General features: G+C 50.0%; 1 protein-coding gene across 10 annotated transcripts in view; it reads right to left on the bottom strand.

Annotated features, from left to right (window-relative positions):
* Positions 1-2,902: 2,902 nt before the first annotated feature.
* Positions 2,903-24,660, bottom strand: part of CNGB1 (cyclic nucleotide gated channel subunit beta 1) — a 37,914-nt gene continuing 16,156 nt past the window's right edge. For 9 of the 10 annotated variants that reach the window (XM_074881966.1, XM_074881964.1, XM_074881965.1 and 6 more), the window contains 19 exons: positions 23,754-23,883; positions 23,369-23,411; positions 20,877-21,015; positions 15,818-15,916; positions 14,668-14,825; positions 14,331-14,510; positions 13,391-13,599; positions 12,329-12,379; positions 12,127-12,213; positions 11,703-11,767; positions 11,145-11,267; positions 9,732-9,873; positions 9,330-9,489; positions 8,622-8,719; positions 8,453-8,536; positions 7,920-8,038; positions 7,163-7,309; positions 6,492-6,684; positions 2,903-5,163 (listed from right to left, as the gene is read on the bottom strand). In XM_074881966.1, coding sequence (XP_074738067.1) covers positions 4,930-5,163; positions 6,492-6,684; positions 7,163-7,309; positions 7,920-8,038; positions 8,453-8,536; positions 8,622-8,719; positions 9,330-9,489; positions 9,732-9,873; positions 11,145-11,267; positions 11,703-11,767; positions 12,127-12,213; positions 12,329-12,379; positions 13,391-13,599; positions 14,331-14,510; positions 14,668-14,825; positions 15,818-15,916; positions 20,877-21,015; positions 23,369-23,411; positions 23,754-23,883 — 2,461 coding nt within the window. In that variant the 3' untranslated portion in view covers positions 2,903-4,929. The remainder of the gene's footprint in view (positions 5,164-6,491; positions 6,685-7,162; positions 7,310-7,919; positions 8,039-8,452; positions 8,537-8,621; positions 8,720-9,329; positions 9,490-9,731; positions 9,874-11,144; positions 11,268-11,702; positions 11,768-12,126; positions 12,214-12,328; positions 12,380-13,390; positions 13,600-14,330; positions 14,511-14,667; positions 14,826-15,817; positions 15,917-20,876; positions 21,016-23,368; positions 23,412-23,753; positions 23,884-24,660) is intronic. The other variant, XM_074881972.1, reaches the window with a different exon arrangement.

Here is a 24,660-nt window from a genome sequence, read left to right as displayed (position 1 = left end):
CAGTGACACTGTACACAACATACGCTGAGCATTGTAAAGTCAGATGCGGACAGCTCACCCTGGGAAGGGTTAGGCAGCCCTCACAGACACCTCCCCTGCTTTTTGGGGCATAATGTAGGTTTTATGGCTGGAGTTTCCCCTTCCGAAGGGGAGACCAGAAGCCCTGTCAATGCTATGAGTCCCGTCTCGCCGGCGGCTGTGACGGCAACTAGTAACCATGGCAGCAGAGAGATTTTCACGTGATATTGGTATTTCTGCAGCACAAAAGAACCTCTTAGCTAGAATGAGTAACTGGTCTGGCTGGTCTTCATTCCTCCAGTTATTGCTAAGGCAGAGCGGCACAGCACGGCACGGCATGGCACGGCACGGCTCACGTGATGCTCACCTTGGGGCAAATCTGGACCATCCACGGGGAGACCCACAGGCTGGGACATATGAGACATTCCAGAATGCAAAAGGATGCGCACAGGGGTGCTGCGGCAATGGTCCTGCTGCGGGGAGGCAGACCCGGCCCACCACTTTGGAACTGTTAAAGCTGGAAAGGGAGCAGTGGCCGTCCTGGCGAGCTCAAGTTTGCAAAGCCGAGCGTCTGCAAAGCATGTGAAGCACATTGGGCCATGCCGTGCCCTGGGTGTCACAGCCCGCAGCTGGCGGGGGTGTCCCCCAGCTGCCCACAACCTGATTTATCTCACTTTTCCAGCTGTTTACATTTCCCCCCAAATTTCTTCCAATTTATGCAAGAAAACAAGTTTTAGACTTCAACCATTTGACTTCCAGCTCTTCTCATGTATCAAGCGACTTCTAAAAGCAGAAAAAAAATGCAAAAAATAACGTAGGTATCTAAGCTTTACTTCTTCAGATGACTCAAACCCAACTCGCTGGGTATTGCTCAGATCTCCCCAAGACATGAACCGAAGTTGGAAAGTTTCATCCCAAAATAAGAATGGGTAAATGAGGAAAGAATGAGAAAAGGAAAAATGTCATCCAGCCTGAGCTAAGCCTGAGCTGCTGTCAATAAGCACCGGCGTGGGCACCTGTCAGTTGTGTACCTCTGTGTGACCCCTCCCAAATGGTGCTCTGGCTTTTTTTTCAGGGTGTTGGCTCCAGTGGGACCGTTACTGCACTTCAAAGGAGCTGGGTGCTCAGGGCAGAGAAACCCAGGCTCATATTAGCTTCATTTTAGAGGAAGGTAAAGGGGTTCAGGGGGATTTAATTGCAGCCATGACTCAAAGCAGATCTACACAATGGAAAAAATATATATAGGCAGAAAATGTGGTTTACAGACTGTTTCCAGAATTAGGAGCATGTCCTGCTGGTTAAGGTCTCCAGGTTTCAAGGTTAAAGTGCTTAATATTATTTCAAGCTTTCTAATTAAACACCATTTAACTGGGCTTCCTATTTATTCTGCAATTTCTTTCTAGACCTGAGTCTAATCCCCAAACCTGCTTACTTGTTTTTACTTTCGTTATAACCTTATCAGTGATTAACCTGCAATCGCACTTAATCTTTTTAAAAGATTGCTCTGACTATAAATACAGAGAAGCTGCCTGCCCTGTTTCACTCCAGAGGAAAACAATTTCCTCCACAGACAGATGTCTATGGTGGGTTATATTATTCCTTTTGTAAGTTAATTTTTTTTATATCGGTGACATTTGTCTTCTCTGACTTCTTACAGGACATTAAATCCGTGTCACTTTTCTGAAGGATGTAACAGCACAGGCCACAAGAAATATGAATGCACCTCCAGTATAAAAAGTATATGTATATATTAAAGGTATCTATCTATCTATAAAACTGTATATATATACATATAAAAATAGTATATATAAAGCCTCCAGTAAAGATGTTACTTGTGATAGTGAGGCAAAACCTAACACATTAATACAGATCCAACAAGAGCAACCTCTGCTTCTTCCTTCATCAGTTCTCTGTTCCACGTATTTCACTCAAAAGCAGCAACAGCTAAAATATTGTTGCAAGACAATCTGGTTTCTATGACTATGGACCTCTGAGAAATCTTCTAATCGGAAACACAAATCAGGAGGAAGACTGCAATGCAGAATTTCTAGGGTGCTGGGCTGACAATAAGCAACTGCCCGGCAAGATCCCCCCAATACTGCAGTAATATTATTAGTCGATATCATATCGGATCGATCCAGCACTTAAGGACATCAAAGCAGAATGAGCAAAAGCTAATGAGAAATGCAGTAAACGTAGATGGAGTGTGACCAAATCCATCAGGAACGTTACAAGGGCAGTGGGAAGAACAGGCCCGGGATACGTGCATGCTGCAAGGTATTTAACAGGGAGGAATGCAAAGGAAGCCCACTGCAAGTGCAGCACAACCGGTACATGAGTGGAGTTACAAAAGCCAGCAGAAAGCCAATTTATTGCAACCCCCAAAACAAAAGGCACTAAAGGAGCTGCCCATCTCCTTAGCCTGCCTGTCATTTCTAAATAGTCTTGCACAGCAGGTAGATCTGAGCTCAACTCTCCAACCCAGCCTGCAAGCCCAACCCTACCTTGACCTTAATTATTACCTGGAGAATAATCTCTCTAAAGAACTAAGGCTGTATACAGATTGCAGAGGAGGATAATTTCAAATCTCCCCGCGGTTCCAGAATTACCAGTTACGTATCCATCACCATCTAATGCTGCATGTTGAAAACTAAGATCTTCACACAAGTATTTGCCATTTAAGCAAGCTTTTCTCCCTCCTTCTGGTGATTAAAAAAAAAAATCGCAATTCTTCTACTAGTATTATGGGATCTCTGAGCCTCTAAAAAGTTTACTGGAAAATCTGCGAACCACATGTGGGGACTTTCGTGGCTCCGTTGGTGCACCAGTGAGCAAAAAAGATGGAAAACAACCGGAATTTTTAAATAAATCCACAGCAAATGAATGGCAATCTACATGGTGTTTATTGTAGATATAGTGAACTATGAAAGCCATTACAGCCCACTGCTCATTTAAATGCTTTTTCTAAACCATATCAAATTGTAGCAACAAACCAGAACCCCAGTTTGACTTTTGCACGTTTCCTGGTTTGATTATATAAATATTTATCTAGTGAAAAAAAATACTTTGCACTCCCCAGCAAAACCTTCTACCCATCAGGAAACCACTTGCAAATGACTGAGGATGAGAAGTATTTAGGGAGGTTTTGGGAGTCCAGGTTTTCCCCTGCAATGTTAAGGGCAGTGGTGGCTTCAGACCCTCCTGCGGTATATTTGAGCTCATTAAATTTGTTTGAAAGAGAGCAAGCCATCGTTAATTAACACCAACATGTACTCTGGCTTTTTCTGCCACAGGAATCTATTTTGCAAGAGAGGGAAAAAATGCGACGAAATAAGAAGACCCTGTAGGAGGTGAAGCTCAGCCCCAGGCTGCTGATGGGAAGAGGGATCACCCACGTGCAGGGTGACGCCGGCGCTGCCACCCATCACCAACAGCCCGGCTGTCTCACGGCCAGACCTGTGAAACCTGCAGCGCTGCTCACAGTATTTGCTGAGCACCTGAGAAGTCCCTCGGCTGTGGCGCCGGGGCTGCTCCCTGCAGCAAAGCCTGCCCCAGCTTTTCCTCCAGAGGATGGAAACTGGCTCCTCTTGATGGACCCAGCAGTGCCACAGAGACGTGGTCGGCCAAAACCTTGGGGAGTATCTGCATCGCCTCACCCGGCACCGTCTCACCCACCGCTTCTTGCCGCCTCTCAGCTCACCAGCGGCTCGCTCCGGTTGGTGCTGGGTTGGAGGAAGATGAAGAACTGGCGGTGCTGGAGGAAGACTGGACACCTCGAGCCATCAGCTGGGCATGCTGGCTGCGAACCAGGTGTTCATCTTCCCATCAGCGCCCGGTCCCAGCACAGCTGGGACAGAGCCTTCACAAGCACCCCGTTGCAGCGATGAGCTTCAACATGGGAGATGTGGCCAAGAGCCAACCAAGTGACCAAAAGGGGTTGGAAATTGGCTGCTGGAAATGTGTCGGATCACTGAGGTCCAGCAATGAGCGCAGGGGACCACCTGCACTCTTGTGCACGCTTGTTTGCGCGCTATGGGCTCTGGCCTGACTCTGAAGTGTGGGCTGGGAGAGGAGAGGACTTAATGCACTTCTCTTCCCAACCCACCTGCAAACCAGCATGGCTCCTCCCTTCCTGCACTCAGTTTACCCCTCTGGGCAGCAGCAGTTGGTGCACCTATGGAAACCCAGGGCTGGAAGGGATCTCCATGTCCTCATCCAGGATTGTGCTTCTCCATCCCTGAAAAATGCTCATCAAATCTCTCTGTACCAGCCACCGGTGATGGAAAGCCCACCACCTCCCCAGCATGGAACTCCTCTTCCCAATGGCAAACCCAACGTGGTCTTGGCACCACACTGGGACCCTCGAGCGTATTGCAGACTATACACACTGGGGTGGACCTCAGCCTTCCCGTGACAGTGTGATTCGGTCTGTGCTCGCCTTGTGAGCATAGTCCACATCCTTTCTGGATGAGTCACTCTCCAGCTGCTGCTGACAACCTTGAGCCCAAACCTTGTTGGTTTTTTTTTCCCTGGTTGTTTCTGGCCAAGCGGTGACTCAGCTGTCAGAGGTGAATAACTCTTCACACTTTATCTGAACACTCATTAACCATCCAGAGCCATAAAAAGCAATTTCTTCAGGGCTCCCTCTCTGTAAGGCTGGATTCTGAAGCAAGAGGGCTGGCCTGACGTTTAGTGGGAATATTCATAGAGATGCTCAATAAAAGTAGGTCTCCAGAGCACAGGAACCTTGTGTGGTTCTGGGTCATATAGCAGAGGGTTTTATCAACAGTGGGTGAAGGTCTAGGCAGACAAGAAAGGCAGATCCTACCCGCAGCACTTAGTGAAGCCTACAGCCACTGCGTGGAAATCGTTAATGACAAAAAGCTTCTACCCCAGGCATTTGCCTGACTCCTACTCCTGCTCTGTTTTTCCTTTCTCTTCTTTTTCGTCTTCTTCTTTCTCTGAAATCTCAGCAGCAATGATTTCTTCACCCTCTTCTGCGGTAGAAATCACACGAATGGTGACCAAACTATCAGAAGATTTTGAGAATATTTCTTCTCCCAGCGGGGTGTGTGCTTTTTGGTGGGTGACAGGCGATCTGTGGTGCGTTGGTGATTGCGGTGGGACTGGACTGAGGCTGGAATCCTGTGATCAAAAAAAAAAAGGCAAGATCAACCTTAGCAAACCCTTGCCCACTGCCCTCAACCACAGCGCCTGCGCTGCGCAAGCCAGGTGGGTGTTTTGCAGAGTCTCACCACACCGGGCCTCATCACTGGGATGTCCGCTTGCTGCCAAGACGGCTCCTGTGAGAAGGGCAGCTGGATCACATTCTGCACATCGAGATGAGTGCAACGAAGCTTTCTCACACCTCCTGCACTTGCTCTTATTTTGCTCCTGAAGCATCTGGAGGAGTTTATCTTGGCAAAAGCTTGGCGGCAGTGTTGTTGTGAGGGAGCAGCCCTGTCCTAAAGCCTCCTTTAGAGAGGAGCCTCAGAAACCTCATCTACAGACGTGCCACGGAGAGGAAGGTCCTTCTGATGGGGTCCTGCGAACCCCCTTAGCGGGGTTAGCTCCTAATACATGCACCCTCTGGCGATGGGCCTTGTCACCACTGTACGGTGCCGCTGTTCACTGCTGACTTTAACTGGTTATTAATTAGTGTTAAGCACCACATTGTGTGAAGCCCTGTTGTGCTTCTGTGAAGGACTGCAGAAATGCAGTTGTGCTCAGCATCTCCCTGGGTGTTTACCCAGGCTCAAGGCCACAGTGCGCTGTTCCCTATCAGCTGCTCTTTCACCTCCCTTTACATGTCCATATGCGATAGTCTGCGTAATTCCATGATGGGAAGAGTAAGAACAAGGTCTGCTCAGAGATACAATCCTTTTTATGAGTTTAGCAGAGACACTTGTAAAGAAAAAAAAAAAAAAGGAAGAGCAGGGCCATTTTCTTTTTCAGTTGCTCATGACAAAGAAGCAAGGGTGATGTCACTGCAGCTCATGCAGAGCTGGCAGGGTGGCATGTCTGCTGCTGAGGGGCTCTGCCCCAACCGTGCCATGAAAGCTTTGCAAATATTGACTGGCCTGTGGATGCTGGATGCCAGCATCACCTTCCGTCCCGCCAGCCCATCGATTAATTGCGAGTGGCTCTGTCTCTGTGACATGGAAGAGATGTTTGTCTGTGGCTAGAACCCAGATAGAAATTAGACTTAGGCTTATCATAGCCGGGCAAAACGACAGTGTATATCCCTTCTGTGTTGCAAAACAAACCCCTGTGGGACAATGGCATTCTCCCAGGGCTGTGTGTAAGATTCTGGACCACCCCTTCCCATCTGCCCATGCTCTGTCAGACCCTCATGACCTGAGCTCACTCCTTTAAGGCACCTTAATGACACTCAGTCTCTGGAGCCAGCGGGGTGGAGCGGTGACTTGGCACCTAATGAAGCAAAGCCACATTGCTATCCTTCCCACACCGACCTGTGTCGCCTGCATCTCCTTCAGCTCCTTCAGCCTCCACTGGAGCTGCGCCAGTGGCCCTTTGCGATCCATCTTCCCCAAGGCAGCTAGGGCAGCCTGGAAGAGTTTTGGGGTGTCAGCTTTTGGGGGAATGATCACGGGGTCTCCAGGCGCTTTGTCATCTCTGGGTTTTTTGTTGGTATTCAGCATTTTCCTACAGCGAGGAAAAGGAGAGAAACAAAGCCAACAGTGCTGTTAGTCTGTGCTGGCACGGCAGTCTGGGGACACGTTATATTAGCTGGATATTATAATATATAAAAATCAGCCTTTGAAAGGACAGGGATTTTTTACACCTTGGGAAGGACAGAACAACAAATCTAAATGATGCTAAAACTTAAAGTGAATATTTTAACAGATTTTTAAACAAATGCCTTTTGGTCCTATTTGTTCCCGAGTTGCACCCGCTTTCAGTGGTGAAGTTTTGCAGCAGGGCTGGGCTGGCGCTGGGCACCTCTGTGCCCCCAGCCCGCTGCGAGGGATGGGTGCCCTCTGCCGAAGCACGGCGCCTCAGCCCGGCGCTCTGCCAGGAGCTTCCCCAGGGCTCTGCACCCACAGAAATCTCCCCTGGGACTCTGAAACCCATGATCTGCTTTTCTTTACGCCCCCACAGGCTAGAAAAGCCTGACACCCACCTGGCCTTCTTACGCAGCAGCTTCTGAGACTCTGGATAATGCACCAAAATCTCGTTCAAGTCCTTCTTATCCAAAATGAAAAGGTTGGCGAAGCCGTGAGCTACAACATTTGCTGTTCGGCGATTTCCCCCTCCTGCCGCCAGCAAGCTGAGAGAGACATGGCGAGACATCAATGCTGTTGTTCACACGCTCAGCATAACTTAAAAATCTCCTTTTCATGTCTCCACCTCCCTCTTTCAGAGGACTCAGTTTAATTTTCACCCCCGATGAAATCTTCCAAGCTCAGTTTTTAAAGAATGATGCGAAACATTGGCGTGGAGCACTATATAAAAAATTATTTGCCTGTTTGTATGTTTAAATATTGCATTTTACACCAGCCTGGTGTCTTCTGGGCAGTAGGGAGGCAAACTCTGTAACTGTGTTACAAATTGGTACAAGACTTTACATGCCCATGAAATGGGCAGATTAATGGCTGGGGGGCTGTTTTAGTGAAACATCTTTTCGTATTCATTTTCCCGTTCCTCCATATACCTCTGCTTACTGTCACCGGCTCCCCAGGCAGAAAACAGCATGATGACAAAAATAATGGAAAAGCTCCAAGAAAAAAAGCTGTAATTTGTGTAGCAGACACTGTTCAGTGTTCGTGGCTCTCAGTCACAAAGATTAATTTGGCTGTTGCTGATTCCCCACCTCCCACTGCCCTCGCCCGGAGCCCACAAGCTGTATTTCCCTGGCTCCCTGGCATTCCTTCACTCACCTGATTTCTCCAAACACAGACCCAGCTTTCAGAGACACCAGCACAGTTTGGCCATCGGGTCCCCCCAGCACCTGCACTTGTCCCGCCTGGATGATGTACATCTCGCGGCCGATTTCTCCCTGCAATGAAGATGGGTGCTGCGTGGGGTGCCCAGAAACAGGGAGACGTTGTGGACGCCCTGACCCCCATCTTGCTGGAGAACCCCACGACCATACTGCCCTCTCCAAGCTCTCAAAATGCTTTGTCCTGATGGTGCTCACTCCCGAGCATCCTCATCTAAGCATCCCAAAGACTCCAGCTCGGCAGGCTCTTCCCTGCTGTCCTGCTGTTCGTAGCTGCAGCAGAAGAGGTCAGTCTTTGCACAAGCCCAGCTGCAACCGAGGATGTTTTTGCTCTGAATTCCCTCCCTGTGAAGCAGCCCGATGCCATGGTGATGGGCCAAGCCTGGCTCTCCCCACTCTGCACTGCTCTTAGTGCCCTGCCCAGCCCAGCCATGACACCGGGGACGGGAGGGCACCCGAGCACCTCGTTACCTTCTTACACACGTAGTCACCAGGCAGGTAGACCACCGATTTGAGCCGCTTCAGCATGTCAAAGATCAACTGCCTGTCGCAGCCCTGAGCCAAAACAGAGCCAAGAGTGCTGTTAGTCTGTGCTGGCACGGCAGGCTCCGCCGGCCAGGACTCGCGCCGCAGAGGGTACCTGGAAGAGGGCCACTTTGCTCACGATGTTGTAGTTCACATCGATGGCAATGTCCAGCCTCATCTTGTCCGGCAGTTGCACCAGCAACTCTGTCTCATCTGTGAGACAAAGCAGAAAACAGGCTGAGGCTGTTTCCAGCACTTGATCCAAGAGCATGTCCTTGGCGTGGCAGTGGGAAAGCAGCTGCGTTCTGGTGGCAGAGGGCAGGAGCAAGCCTGGGTCTCCTCCAGCCTCTGCCCACCCAGCAACCTGCAGGTCTAAAGCCAATGGGTGACAGAGAGGCACCCTTCCCATTGCCCTGATGGCTCTCAGGAACAGGCCAATGAGTCCAAGCCAGCATCTTTCTTGGCCAGGAGAGCGGGTGCAGAGGTCCTGCCTGACCATTTACTGGTAGGGCGAGCTAAAGGGCTCGCTGTCAGACATGCTCTGGCCAGTGATTGCCAGTCACTGCCCTCTCCCCAGGAACCAGCGGGTGGGATGCTGGTCTCAGCGCTGTGAGTGATGCTGGGTCACCGTGGCACTGCGACCTGGTGGCAACCTATATACTCTATAGGTAGGCAAACAAGACCCTATAGCAAAGAGTAAAACAAGTCACCCCCCCACCCCGGAACTGTCGTGCTATCTGACAGTAACGTTTCAGTTCTGCAAAGCAACCGCAGTAAAACACATGCGGTGCAGGACTTGACCCTTGGAGCGGTTGGATCTCACCTAGCATGCCTTGCGAATGCCACGTGTACTCGTACCACATTTTCACCCGGTTCTGAACAGTTTTAGGGATTCTGTAGGAGTTCATGTATTTAATGGTACTGTCCATGCAGCTCCGATAGTAAGTTTGCCCTGCGGTAGCAGCGCCAACCACATCTCTCATCTGAATGGGAGAAAGAGGTGGAACAGATGTTTTAATTGCTGCCACTCATCCATTGCGCAGGTTAAGCAGTCTAGAACATGTATGCTGGGTCCTAACAGCATCTGCCAAATCCTTTCTGTCTTCCACCAAGGCTGAGCAGGTCTTCACATGGGGAAAACAAACCTGGAGATACAAACCTGTAGACCAATCCCATCAAAACCTTCCCCACCTGAGATTGGGAGCCCCCCACGACTCCTGCTCACCTGCCCTATCATGACGGAGAAAGCAAAGACACCTGTGAAGTAGTTCACCAGCTGGAAGAAAATCTCAAACAGCGTCCTGGGGTCTGGCAGGCCCCCGATGGTGATGAGGGTTTTGACTGCCCAGTAGTAGCAGCGGATATAGCTAGGAGAAAAAGAGGAGGCAGCTTTGAAGGTGCTTCTGGCATGAAGATCTCTTCCACCCCTCAATACTGAGCTCATATCCTCTGGCAACGGCAAGCCAGAGCCTGCTGAGAGTAATTATGGGTGATGAAGTGAAAATTAAGGGGCTGCAGACTCCCCACCACACCTCCATGTGCTTCTGGAGATGCTACAGGAGCAGGGACACATAAGGACCCTCCAGAAACCTCCTTCCAGGAGGCTGAGCTGTTCTGGCTACTCCCGTTTTCTACTTCTTATGGCTCTGCTACCATAAACCAGCAATGTACTTTCAGCAACATTTACACTTTTAGAAATAGTCGGGGAAAAAAAAAGGGTTTGTGAGCAAATTGTTGGCATGGGACTCAGGAGACATCAAGTGAATTCTTGATTCACTGGTCTTGGGCACTCCCTTGGATGTTATACTTACACTCAGAGATAGCTACAGATACGTATATCACACAAAATAACTCTATAGCACCAACATTAACATGTGAAGATGAGTGCTCAAAGGGAAGGCAACACTGCGCTAAGGCTACATGGGTAACAGTCACTTGTTCCCACCTAAACCCACACCTCATGTTAAGTCTTTAATGCACTTGCCTGTGCCTTTTTGCAGGAAACTCTCATATGCTGCGAGGTGCTAAATTAATCTAATGTTACTCAGTATTTTATATTGCCCGTGTTGCACAACACGTAGGTGTGGGCATTCGCTACGAGGCAGCCAAGTACTCTCCCTGTGGCATCCAGCACTGACAACACAAAGGACATGTCTTGGAAATGCCACGGTGAGGGATGGGGTGGCTGCTGTCCCTGTCTTGCACCCTGGGAGGGAGGGCACTGGGCTGGTCTGAGGGGCCTGACACATGGCACCTCGGACACACAGCTTCAAGCCTCCATCCTGACCTGGCAGCAAGTCAACACAAACAGAAACATGGCTCACGCTGCCATCCTGCTCGGCCAGGGAGCATTCCCTTGCTTCCCAGCACCAGGTTCCCAGTTTTTCAGCCTCTTCAAGCTGTCATTGCCTTTGATCTCAGCCCAGCTGCAGCCTCTTTGTCTTGCAGCACCAGATATTTCTGCACATCCCATTCCTCTTGTCCCCGTTATTCTCCCTGGCTCTGCATCTTCTCCTGGCACTCCCAACCCTTTGCTTCAGGGGTTTTTATGAACCCAGCTGCATCCTAGTATCTCCCTTCTTGCTCCAGCTCATCACCGCAAGCTGTGCTACATGAGGACCCAAGCCCTGGCTTGTACCTGTTCCCTTCCCCATCATAGACCCAGGGGGTAGAGCCCAGTCCTTCGTAGTCTGATGCCCAGTAATAGAGGCAGGAGTTCATATGCAAGCTGTACAGTAAATAGGCAGAGGTCCGAATTACTCTGTAAAAAAATAGGAAAGAGCAGGAGAGATGATATGGTGTCTGCTGGGAGAAACACATCAGATCCCCTTTGCCATCACAAGGAGCAAAGTGAGCCGAGCGCTGACCTGCCAATGCAGGAGCCACAGAGCACCCAAAGGTGTGGCCCTGCTGCTCCCTCCTGCAGCCCTGCAGCTCCAGAATTGCTAGAAAATGCAGCTTATCTACTGGTGGCTCTTCACCGCCAGCACCCCTGTCCCTGCCAGGTCAAGGAGAGGTGATCCTACCCACGCAGGCTCCAGGACCCCCACATCCCTCCAGCCAATGCTCATGTCAGCTGGCCCAGGGACAGCAGGAAAATAAATCAGAAACTCAGAACGGGTGCACACCAAAGTGAACCTTCTTCCCCGGCAGCAAACAGCCACTCACGCTGTCTCCCTCCCTCCCTTCCCCTCACCTGTAGATGTATGCCTTGCTCAGGATAGCTTCCAGGCGGTCGTTGAACTCGAAGAAGGCCATATACTGGGAGGAGAGGGAAAGCAACGTGCTCCAGCTTCTTGCAGTTCCCACTGGGAGTTACAACCCCATAAAACCCCACTCCCCCTCTGTTTCTCTCCTGAAGCCCCTCTGCAGCATTTAACTGCCACGGAGAGCTTTGGCTCCATCTCTAAGTTATTCAAACGTGAGGATGTTTTTAGGATTGAAATTAAGTGTTTGACCAACAGCCCTGCAAAGCCTTCAGGACAGACTTCCCATCCTTTTTACAATCCTGTTGTCTTCATCGATGAGTCTAGCAAGCCATCGCTTTCCCCAGCCAGCGTGGGACTCCTCCACACCCGCTGCAATGGGTGTTCTGCCTGATTGTGTAAGCTCCAACTCACCTTCAGACAGCGAGGAAAACGCAGGAGTGGGTTGACACCAACTTTGAGGTACAAGAAATCCAGGGGCAGGAGGCATACCACATCCATCTGAAATCCACACAACGAGAGAAACTTCTGTAGGGACCTGCAGGTGTGGTGGGATGGAGCTGCAAGCCACAGCTCAGATTAAAGATTCAGATTAATAAATAAAATTATGTCAAACCTTAAAGCGTTCTGATCGCAGGTAGTGCTCTTTCATGGCCTTTTTATCAGTCTGGTTAGGAATAGGAGGGGGAGAGAAGATTAATCATTGTTTGCAGAAAGGAAAGTCATGGCCAACATTGTCCTGCCTGGCTTTCCTCTTCTGCACCACAACAGAGAAGATGCCTCCTTCACACCTGGGAAGGGGAGCAGAGCAAGAGAACCTCGCTGTACGCCATCTTCCCATCCTATCTCAGGACACCCAGTGCTCGATTTGCACCCCTGAGAAAGCACATCACAGTGCCAGCACCACAGAAATCAGAGTTTACAGGAGAAACCTCCTTGTCTGAGCATTTGCATGGGCAATGGGAAGGCTGTACCCTCAAGGTTTTCTTCTTCACAGCTTATTTAATTGGATATGGAAACAAAATCAAGGGGTTTCTCTTATCTCAGGCACGTGAGCTATGCATTCAGATTGCAATTGCTTTTGACATATCATAGAATGCCAGCTTGGAGGGATGTCCAGGGTCATCTGGTCCAACCTTTCTTGGCAAAAGCACAGGCTAGACAAGGTGGCCCAGCACCCTGTCCAGCTGAATCTTAAAAGTGTCCGATGTTGGGGAATTGTTAATGCATTCTGCCTAGCTCTGCTCCTGAAAATTAAACCCAGCATTTATTATGTCGTCTGCTCATGGCTAGAAATGTGTGGCTGCACTGGGGCCAGTCAGTGTGCCCCTCGCACACCGCCGGCAGGACCGCCCCGTGGAGCAGCACCCTCTGAGCATCCCCACCCAGGACCAGAGGCCGCCATGGACCACACACTTTCTAGATGGGCTGCTACTGACTTCAGAGGAAAAACATATGTTTGGCAGACAAAAAGACTGCTGGCTTATCCACTGCATGGCAGGAGAGGTGCTCGCAGTCCTCCAAGAGCGGACACAGCCCTGATGGCCACAGCCATCGTGGGAGAGCTTGGAGAGCTTGATTCAGAGTGACCAGCACCACCCATGCCACCCAGGGTGATGGGGCTGAGAGGTCCCCACAGCCAGGCCCCAGCAGTGGTACGCAGAGCGCTGCCACTCACTATTATGTCTCCCCCCCGGACAAACTGCAGCCGAGACTGAAAGACGAGGATGTCCAGCAGATAGATGAGGTCGCAGAGGTAGTCCATGAACAGCCAGCAGTGGATGTTTGATGGTGTCTGGTAGGGGAAAGCCCAGCGGACGGGAATCAACCAGCAGTTCCAGTTCCAGGCCATGACAACGAAGAACAGCCACAGCACGTACATCAGATCTGCGCACAGGGAACCGCACGACGATTAGCTGGGCTCATGCCCCTCATCTGCAGAGCTACACAAAGGGGTTTTCATCCCCTGACCTGCCCCAAGTGAAAGAAGGAAACCTGCAGGAGGTCTCTTATCGACAGAGCTGAATTGCAAGTGAGCTGGGCTCTGGATTTAAAGTGAATGGTTGCAGAGCAGATTGCTTTTTCACAGAAAGCCTCTTCTAACTTTGCTGGCTATACTGGGTTTGCTTTTGCTTTGCTCCCACAATATCAGCTTTCTTGCTTTGCTTTTTTCCCCTTGAGGCTGTGCTGAGCCAATGGCTGGGGGCTTCAAAATAACTGTGAAATAGCAAAGACTAAGGAGATGGGTCCCTGTGGGGTATCCACTGGACAGTGGATTTTTTTTGTTGATTTTTATTTTTATTTGGGGTGTCCACACCACAGGGACAGTGTTTGCCCACCAAAAAGCCTGAAAAGCAGAAGGTGGCTGCCCTTTCCCTGCCTGGTCATGCTCCTGACACCCACAGCTATTGGGAAGTATTTAGGAAAGTGTGTGCCTTGCAGGGGAATTTAAAACTCTGTATTTTAGTAGAGGGTATAAGCTAAGTTGCTCCTTGCTTAGTTGTCCTCCCTTCTCTACAAGGTCTCATCTTTTACACCTCCTCTCCTCCTTACCCCCTCTCCCCAGGACACACCAGCTTGCCCCCAGCCTGGACTCGTGGCTATGCCCCATCACTCACTGGTGAACGGGTCGATGCTGCTGGGGAACTGGTAGTTTTTCAGGTGGTACAGCCAGGGCCGGCACTTGAACTTGCAGCACAGCATCTCGCAGTAGTGCTCATCCCCCGCTGACTTGTCCCCTTCTGGTTCCCCTCCCGGGGGAGGCACTGGTGCTGGTGCAGGTGCTGGCTTGGCAGGGGCTGGAAGAAGCCGCACAGTTGTTTTAAAGGGCAGAAAATCATCTTACAGCAATTTGTTTTAAAGTCTTTAAACTGTTAATAAAGCAGTTGTCTCCCTGAAAACACAGCACGTGTGGGGACCCACCAGTTAAACACTCCCAGCCTCACTCAAACTCACATGTCGCAGGGCTCTCCTCATCCGAGGTGATGTCAGGGTCGATCAGCCTCTCCTTCACCTTCTCAGTTCTCTCTCTGAAGAGCTTCACCAGCTCCTGGAGCCGCTGGTTGACGACGGCACTGCTCAGGCTTGTGGCTGAACCAACGCGTTCGGGCAGGCTGCGAGGAGACCACCAGGGATGTCATGCAGGTAGGAAAGCCCAAGGGCAGGGTCATGACCCATTTTTTAACCTACAGGATCCTGAATTAGGATTTACCCATATTTATTTGGCTAATGTGCAATCAGGAGAACACAAGTTAAGGTGGTTTCAGTAAAATACCATCAAGAAGCACCAGCCTGAGCCTCATCCTTGCCCTGGGGTGTGAGATGCCCTCAGTCAGACTTGACAAGCACCAAGATCCCAGGCTGGATTGCATGTGCTTGGGAAAAGAAGATTCTGGAAGAACTATGGGGTGAAAATGTGCACCAAGCCCCTGAATTTATAAACTACATTATCTCTTTCTAACCTCTTTATTAAAACTAGGCCAGATTCAGACAAGCATGCTTTACCTAGCATGACTGAGAAGCATCACTAGGAGGGAGGACAGAAACAAGCTCGTTTGCTGTAGCTCCCGGCTGGTTTGTTGTGATCACTGGCACAACAATTTCTGCCCGGAAGGAAGGCAAAACCCTGCCCCACGTGGAGGTGCAGACCCTCCCCAAGACTTTGTTTCCCAGGGAAGGCAGCTCCCTCGGGCTGCAGTGAACCCAGGACCCGGGGTGCATGATGCACAGCTTGTGCTCTCTTCCTACACGGAAGAAAAAGGTAATTTCTCCACAAACAGTAAAAACAAGGTGTCCCCATAGTGCTATAGCATATGTAGATCAAAGGTGCATCTTCTCCATGGTTAAACCTAGTCTTAAGGAGAATATTTCTACCTGGATACAGGGAAAAACAAGAGACCAGTTTCTGCTCCGGGAAGCATCATGATCATTATTTTTGGAGAGGGGGAGCATTACTTGTTACACAGCTCTAGACCCGCTGCAGGTACAGCTCCCTCTCCCTTTGGTATCCCAGCACTTCTCGGATCTTTGCTATTTCCACCTGAGCCCCGGGGTCCGAATGCCTGGGAGCTGGGCTGGTCCGCAGCCCCTTGGTCCCACCACACACCTTTCCCTCTGCTCCTTGTCCCAGCCCTGCAGCGCTTGGGCGGGCAACTGGCTCACTGGTCCCTTGTCCAGACCCTCCTTGGGGGCCAGCAGCTTCCTCCTGCAGACACAAACACAGCGACCGAGACTCAGCCTGTCCCCCATCTCAGCCAGCTCCTCTCCCTCCTCCTCCTCCCAGCTCTCATCTGTTTCCACTTCCCCTTCTCCAACCAGGGTCAGTTTTCCCCTGAGTTTTGGCGTCACCTGAAGTAAATGGGAGCAAACCACCCTGCTCCTTTGCCGATAAAGCCTTGTTTCTTCCTGGGCACCACTGAGCCCAGGGCTGCATGGGCATGCAGCCACCTGGCCCATTTTACAACCCATTTTGGGCACCTGGCAAGACGCACAGAGGGTGGGCACCCCTCTGTGCTCATCCCCAGTGCCGCACCGTCACACCACTGCACTTTGAGAGACGGGCAAAGAAAATGCAATGCCGGTAAGGTGGAGCAAGAAAGTGAAATCTGGAAAAAAGCGAAGGCACTGGGGACACTGCCTGCCTCTGAGCTGGCTCCGTAGCACTGTAAATCCCCAAGACAAAGAGGGAATTCCAGAGCAGCAGGTACATAACATCAACCCTCTAATGGCTGCTGCTATCTGCAAGGCCAAGTGCAAAGTGCAACAGCCGAGAGCAGCTCCAGGTTCAGGAGGAGCCCTGGTGATGCTGAGCCAGTGGCAGCTCACGTCTTCCCAGAAGATGTGTCCTAACGCAGCTGGTAGCTCCCTTCGGCACAGACTGGTTTCTGAGGCAACTTCCTTACATGTGGGCAAGCAAAGTGGCAGAAGGAGAGCTGAATATGAAGATGTAAATCACAGCAAATATCTGGACTGGTTTGCAATCCTGCAGTCAAGTCCAAAGTTTTACTGTGACGAAGAAATTGTCTTCTGCCACCACAGCTGTTGCTCTAAATTAACCAGGATCTCACTGACCCGGGTGCAAATGGCTTGGTGCCGTGTGTGGAGCAGGAGCAAGCAGGATGCCAAGGAAGATCATCCTGCCATCACAAGCCTCCTGAAGAAAGCCAAATGTTATGAACCCACCCATCTCCAGCCCCACTGGCTCTCAGGTGTGCCCTGCTAGGATCGGGAGCAGATGAACAAGGGCAATGAAACCTGCATTCCCAAAGCGCGCAGAACGGAGGAAAACCACCAACCCCCTGTTAAAGTATCCTCAGATGTGGATGGAGAGGTTCCCCAAACCACATCAGTCTAGAGAAATAGTCCTGCCAAGGCCTATAATGTTGTTAGGACAACATCCATCACCTCTCACCAGTCTCCAGCTGCCCTTCCCCTGCCTCTGTCCCCTCGGGGCACCACGCTGCCCCATTGCCCACCCTCAACCATGAGCAAGCCCAAGATGCCTACATCGACAGCCCAATGGCCTTTTGCTCTGTAAGGGGGACCCTGCAGAGATGGTATTACCATCCCCCCCTCTTTGCCTGTGGCATGGCTTCCCACGGGCCACAGAGCTCACGTGGTCACCCTCCGAGTACAGGCAAGGCTTTGTGTGTCAGCATCCATCTAGGAAAAAATGCCTCTTGTTTGGATTAATGGGTGCCCTCAGAATGAGATAAAAGGAGATAAACATCCTCAGGAAGGCTGTAAATCCAGATGTGCAGGAAACATCCCTTGATATTCTGTGGTGCCCGTAGTTCACCTGTGTTCCCAGCTGATGTGGACATGAGAAGGAGGAGGAGCTACCCAAAAAGCAACACAAACTTCAGCAGATTTTGGAAACTGGTGGGTGAAGGGCTCAGAGGGAACCTGGGATCTAACATTAAGTCCCATGGAGAAGCTCATGTATGTGCAACCCTAAGTCCAAAACCCTGGCAGGTCTAGGAGTTTCTCAGCCATCTGTGGGAAAAAAGGAACCTGTATGACAAACCCCTGGAAAACATTCAGTCCATACATACAGTCCAGCTGCAGGGGACATTTTTTGGGACAGAACCTCCAGACTGCTGGTCAGAAAGGAACTAAAAAACAGATTTTTTTTCCCACTGATGCATAAATACTTCAAACTGCATCTCCTACAATACGAAGTGACCCAAGAGATGCATAGTTAGTGAGGACGAGGAGGAGGAGCACACGTAGACCAAGTAAAAGCTAAAGGTGAAAGAGTAAATGAGTAATTAAATTATTCATTAATAGTAAATAAATTGAGAAGTGGAGATGCACAGCACAGGTACAAAGAGCTGCACGATCTCCCTTGCACAAATATGCAGAAAGCCAAGTATGAAAGAATTTGAATACAAACAATAAAAATGTAAATTACGACCTCAAGAGACCAGGTAGAGAGTGCAATTGTCTAAATAAAGCTATAGCATGAGCAGCACGAGGCCGGCAGTCACTGCCTGGGCTTGGCCATTGGTGTGGACCATGGGTGGCTGCTCTGCTGCTGCCCAGAAGCAAAGCCTCCAGCTGTGTTCAGGTAGCTCTGTGGCACCAGTCCCCACGCAACCAGACACCCAACAGCCAGCTGGGATGGAAGACCCCGTGGCAGCCTAAACATTGCTCCACATTCAATGCCCTTGGAAAGCTGCAGCCATAAGGACCAGGCTGTCCTGTGCCTGCCCAGAGGGTGTCACAGGGTCCCTCACCGGGGCCCTGCCCGCATGGCATTGTCCTGTGTATCCTGGTATTTATCACCTGCAAGAGGTTATTTCCAATGAGACAACGTGTGGCTCGTTTGTCTCTCGTTAACCTTAATCTTTCACAGTCTCACATGGGAAAAAACCTCAAGACTGTGGCCAACAGAAGTGACATAAGATAAATGGATGATTGCTCAATGTAGAGTTGATGTCCTCTTCCTCTGAAAACACCAGCTGGAGCCAAGATTTTCCTTCTGGTTCACAATGATGAAATTTTATTTCTTTATGTAGCGACACAGGAGTTGCTTGCTTTTAACAGTCTCTAGCTCTACAAGGGACCTCCAGTGTTGTCTGGAGACACTACCTAGAGACATGGCAGAAAGGTTCATATGCTCATACATGGAACCGCAAATACACAACTGCTTTAAGAGACTGGTGGAAAATAGCATGAGAAAACTGAGGTGCTCAAAAAAATAGCTCTACTGGGGAACCATAGGATCACAGAATGGTTTGGGTTGGAAGGGACCTTTGAAGACCATCTAGTCCAACGTCCTGCCATGGGCAGGGACATCTTCCACTAGACCAGGTTGCTCAAAGCCCCATCCAAGCTGGCCTAGAACACTTCCAGGGAGGAGGCAGCCACAACCTCTCTGGGCAGTGTCTCACCACCCTCGCAGTAAAGAATTTCTTCCTTACATCTAATCTAAACCTAAGCTCTTTCAGTTTAAAACCATTGCACCTTGTCCTGTCACTATGTGCCCTGGAAGACGTCTTTCTCTGTCTTTCTTATAAGCCTATTGAAAGCCTGCAATAAGGTCTTGATAAAAGATTTGATAAAAAATGATGTTGGGGACAGAATTGGACATAGATAGGTGGCTCTAAATAAACTAAGGTTGTGCCTTTGGGTTGCTGGACCCTGGGCTCCAAAGATGCCCAAGATATGCTGGGATGCACGACATGGGCGTTAATCAGAATGGTTGTCCAAAAAAAAATAGAAAGCCTATCACCTTGACTCTGACTCAGAGCGAGAGCTGCGTGCCTGCTGATGCGACTAGAAAACATGGACTTGTCTGTCTCAGAAAAATAGCCTGTCCTGTTCATTAACTTGAGGGAGAAAAATGCATCCCGAGCAGCGACTGCCAAAGGTGTTTCCCCAGACTGATCCCGAGCGCTCTGTGGCCGAGGATGTGAGCCTCAACCGCTCTCCAGCGACGAGCTTGTTGTCACAGGACAATGTTCATTGCTGGGCTAATAGAAGAAAGGCAGTGAGATTCAGCAGGCTTTAAATAACTGGCTTCTTAACGCTGTCAGTATTTGCACTGCAGGTATTTCATATGACTCTTTGAGCTCTGCTTTCCAAGTTTAAAAATCTGTTCCACAGACTGGATTATGGGCATATTTGCCATCTTATTTTCAAGTCCTCTAAGAACATTTTTACTAAAAGTTCCAAACTATTACGTGAGGATGAATATAATACCTGGTTTTCAGCACAGAAAAAACCACCTTGGTTTTTATTTTTAACCTTTTGCAAGAATGAGCCTCAAAAAAAACCCAACTTCCAAAAACCACCAGCTTCCTCCAGCCTTAATTTTCAAGCTCAGTTTTAATCCTCCCCCTCTACGAGCACCCTTGATCCAAAGGCGCAAAGCCAGGGGAGAGATGCTGCAAACCCTTCCAGCAAAACTGCAAGAAGAAAACTGTTGGTTTTATGATGAAGGCCCGTACCCAGCACACAGACACCCCGTGCTCTGAATTTGGGAGCACAGATGCGTGTGTCAACAGAGAAATGGGATCTGACCACGGCCTGGGGGTCGAGCTGATCTCCAGGAGAACACACAGACAGGGCTGCCCTCATCCCCCAAATCTTTAAACCAAATTTAACCATTTGATTAAAAAATGCAAACAAGAGGCAATGCTTGTGCCATCTGCCCTGCCTTGCACGGGGGTGACACCCACCGCACACACATCACAGAATCACAGAATTGTCTAGGTTGGAAAAGACCTTGAAGATCCTCCAGTCCAACCATTGACCTAACACTGACAGTTCCCAGCTACACCAGATCCCTCAGCGCTGGGTCAACCCAACTCTTGAACACCTCCAGGGATGGGGATTCCCCCCCTGCCCTGGGCAGCCCATTCCAATGCCTGACTACCCATTCTGTAAAGAAATACTTCCTAATATCTAGTCTAAACCTTCCCTGGCACAACTTGAGGCCATTCCCTCTTGTCCTATCTCTTGTTACTTGGTTAAAGAGGCTCATCCCCAGCTCTCTGCAACCTCCTTTCAGGTAGCTGTAGAGGGCTCATCACTCTGGCTCACTGTCCAAACCTGCTAGAAACGGGTTGCTCCGTACATTTGTATAAATTTTCATGTACCAGCGCCGTCGGGGGGTGACACCCCCAGGAGCCGGGGACCATGCCCGGGCAGAGCCATACCTGGGAGATGCCGGTACCGTGCCGGGCACCGCCAGCATGTTGGGAGTGTTGGCGGGGGGCACTGGTAAGTGGGTACCATCGTTCTCCACAGCATCGCCTTCGCTGTCCACATCCTTGATGTCCACAGTGGGGTAATTGCCTGGCCCGTGGAAAAGGACAATAATTGTGGGTGAGAGGGGTGCAGGGCTGCATGCTGGATGAGTCCCCAAGCCCCATTGCCTCTGTGGAGCTGCCTTTGAACCCCACAGTGTGCTGGAAGGACTCTCCTTTTCCCTCCATCCCCTTCTTGCCTGGCACTCCGTTCTCCTAACAGTTTGGAGCATTTCTTTCTCTTTTTTGCCCAGTTTTTAACACTATAAGAAATGCCACCTGCTTCCCTTCTGCTTTCCCAGCTTGCAGTGATTGCAACTACTCCACGCAAGCTTTGGGTGCCTGTGGTTCGGAAAATGATGGAGATGAGGATTACCAGCTGTGGGTGTCATGCAGGAACCCAGGATTTCCAGCTGCAAACCTGCCTCCCAGGCTCTAGAGAATCTGGGTCTTCTGAACATAAACATATGCCTCATGCAAGCTCTGAATTACATGAGCATTTGCTTTTCATGCAGAATAAGGCACTATTTAAACAAGCACTTACAGCCTCTCCCTTTTGCAGAGGTAATAACTGCTTCCTGCCACAAGCAAGGTTAGAAGCAGGAAGGTTGGATGTTTATAGTGGTTAAAGAGAGATGCCGGTGCCCCAAGGCAGAAATGGCACTGCGTTATCTTGGCTAGACACCACAGCTGGCTGGGCTGTGAAGTGTCATCCCTTTTCTTAGCGATATAATAAAACGCAATGAGTTCCTGCAGGATGTCTTCTAAGGCGGGTTTTCACAGGTCCTGAAAGACCCCACGCATCCCCTCCTGTCCCATGCTCATGTGGGATCAGCAGATCAGAGCGTGGCTCGATCGAATCACTCAGAAAAGGCCCGTTTGGGTTGCAAAGTTAAAATCCCACTGCACGGAGGGAAAAGCAGCAGAATGTGGCTCACTGGTTAAAAACAAAGCAAAGCAAAGCTACAGAAACATAATTTGTACTTCTGGGTTAAAAGGCAGAAAACTGTGACCAGCAAACCTTCATCTTACCATCCTCCTAGCATGAGTGGGTTGCACAAGTGTTAAGGAGAAAACTGCCTGTGCAGTGGATATTTAACCCTCTGCCTGCAGATCCTTCGGGAGAGTTTTCAGCCAAGCAGATCAAAACATAGAGCATAGCATTTACAGATATTTGCAAACGCTCTCAGCACTTAGCTAGAAAGGCACATAGGGATGAGGCAGAAGCAGAAAATATATGAATTTTTCTCCCCAGCCTCTGTGCTGCAACATGAATCGTGCTTTTACCGTTATTTTTTTTTCCAAAAAGCAACACAAAGCAGCTACCCCAGGAATAACCCCTTGCCCCCCTCACGCTACGCAAGCCCATTGTCAAAGCCAACATCTCTAATACCTAGGGGGGACTGCTCCTCATTACAAAAATTGGGGTTGACAACTCCAGCCTTTGGCTTGCTGGTGACAAGGACGGGGATGCGGGAGGCAGCGGTGGCTCGGTAGCTGGGGACATTAGGGAGCTGCTCTAGCACGCCAGGGCCAGGAGGGGAGGCGTCCCTGCCATCGAGCGGCTTGTCATACACCAGCCGGTCGAGCTCGACGTCTTGGGCACGCTTGGACATGCTGCTAGGCGCCTAGGAGCTTCAAGCAAAGGACAAGGCTTCTGAAGCTGCAATAAAACACAGAGTGGTTTGAGACAGGACAATTATGTCAGCGCAGAGAAATGCAGGGCTGCCGGGGTTTTCGTCACTGCCCAACGCGCAGGGGTGTTGGTAGCACGGGGAAGTGGCGGTGAGCATCCTACCACGTGCTTTTCTAGCATCGCTGCAAGATCAGGGTGCTCTGCAAGGGCTGCATCAGCAGAGAAATCTCCAGCCTGTACCAGGGCTTGGGTTAAGCCATCCCTTGTGCAACTCCCCAGACGTCGGTGGAATTATGTCAGGACCTGCCTTTGCTCACTGAGGCTGCGATGGGAACTCACCATCTAATTCTCATTACCAACCTATTACCTCCTAAAAAGTTACATTAAAATGCGCTTTATGCCACTGGTTATTTCCCAAATTGAGCAAAGTGGTAGAGAAAATCCTTTTTATCCTCCCCTACATTCTTCAGCTGAAGGAGAAACTCTTACTTCACATCAGAGATTGCTTAAACAGTAAGACTAAGCACTGTGTAAGCACCAGCCTTTCAGAGCTGGCTCTAGCTGATGACAGTATGGCCATCACACTGTGCCCATGGGATGCTTTAAGCCAGTGAAAAGCACCGATGGCCCACGCTGCAGAGAGCTCAGCTGCCCGCTCCAAGACACTGAGTGGTGGGCAGGGAGTAGCTGCATTTTCCCCTCGCTGGGCATCGCATCGCCTGCTTTGGTTTATCTTAATCTGACATTACGCTGCTCTGTGTTATACCTTCAGCATCAGTTTCAGCGGCTTCAGTTGTCTCGTTTTCCACCTTCAAAATGAAAAAGCCATTTTAAGGAGAAAAAGACCTCCTCCATCAGTAAAAGAGCAGACTTGGGTGCCCCGTATCTCCCCACCATTCACCAGCCTCTCAGCTCGCTGGTCAGTGCCAACGCTTTAGGGTGAAATCATCCCCCCCTTGGTGCGCAGCTACCGCTGCTGTCTCAGGTTCAGAGATAGGGTCATCCCAGTGGGCAACATCCCTAGTGCCCATCCTGGTCCCTGCTCCTCGCCAGGGCACTGTGGCCCCATGGACAAGCTCTGAGCCCCCAGCATGCGCTGAGCAACAAGAGCCCATTGCAGACCTGAGCCCAAGCAGGGAGCGATGCCATACCTGTAAAAAAGCACCTTCGAGATCACTTATCTCAGGTTCTTCCGTCTGCTCAAACCTGAGGGCCTCCTCCGCAAAGTAGACTTCATCCACACCCTCGTCAGTGGTCAGAGAAGGTGACAGGAGCAGGGGTCTGGATGGTAGAGAACAAGCAGAGACAAGCGCCCCAGCTCATTTTTGCCCTTTCTGAGGTTGGGGACATTGCAGATGGGGGGGCATCACGTCAGTGGAGGGGAATCAGGTCAGCGGGGACCAGGCAGGACAATGCCTGGCTCTCCCAGTTTTGGGGAGCACTGCTCCTCCAGCTGCGCCGCAAGCCTCATTGCAGGAGAGCAATACCACAGAAATCTTAGTTTGATACTGTAGTGGCACCAAAAAAAAATTGCTGCCTAGGTTAGAAGGGACTTGGAAAAAGTACTACATGGGAGACCAGATGAGAGGTGCATAAATAACGCAAAGCATTGCACATGCGTAAACAAACCTTGCGTATGCAGAAAGGCATAGGCAGTGTGCTTCTCCTGCTATGCATAATAATTTCTCATATAATTAAAATTTGCCAAATCAAAAGCTGAGACCCTAATTTCCAGGCAGGGCTGCCCCACAAGCACCATCTGAATCCCACGTTTGCCTCTGCAAGACGCCACCAGGACACATAATTCTCCTTTTCCTTCAGCAGCAAGCGCAGACCCCAGTTCTGCCATTCTGACAAAGGGGGCTCACAAGATCAATTTTATTGGTTCAATATAACTTTATAACTGAATAAAAAAAAGCCACATCATGCTGTTCTGTGCACATATCTCCTGATTTGCTCTTTCCTGGTGGGAGATGCAAAGCAGGGATTGGGGATAACAAGAAAAAATGAACAGCTAAATGCATAAAAATTGAAACCCCATCTTTCTGCAAACCATCT

The sequence above is a fragment of the Strix uralensis genome, chromosome 12 (genome assembly GCF_047716275.1).
Source record: "Strix uralensis isolate ZFMK-TIS-50842 chromosome 12, bStrUra1, whole genome shotgun sequence".
Classification (NCBI taxonomy): domain Eukaryota; kingdom Metazoa; phylum Chordata; class Aves; order Strigiformes; family Strigidae; genus Strix; species Strix uralensis.
The sequence above is the reverse complement of the archived record's forward strand: the minus strand, read 5'-3'. Positions and strand labels throughout refer to the sequence as shown.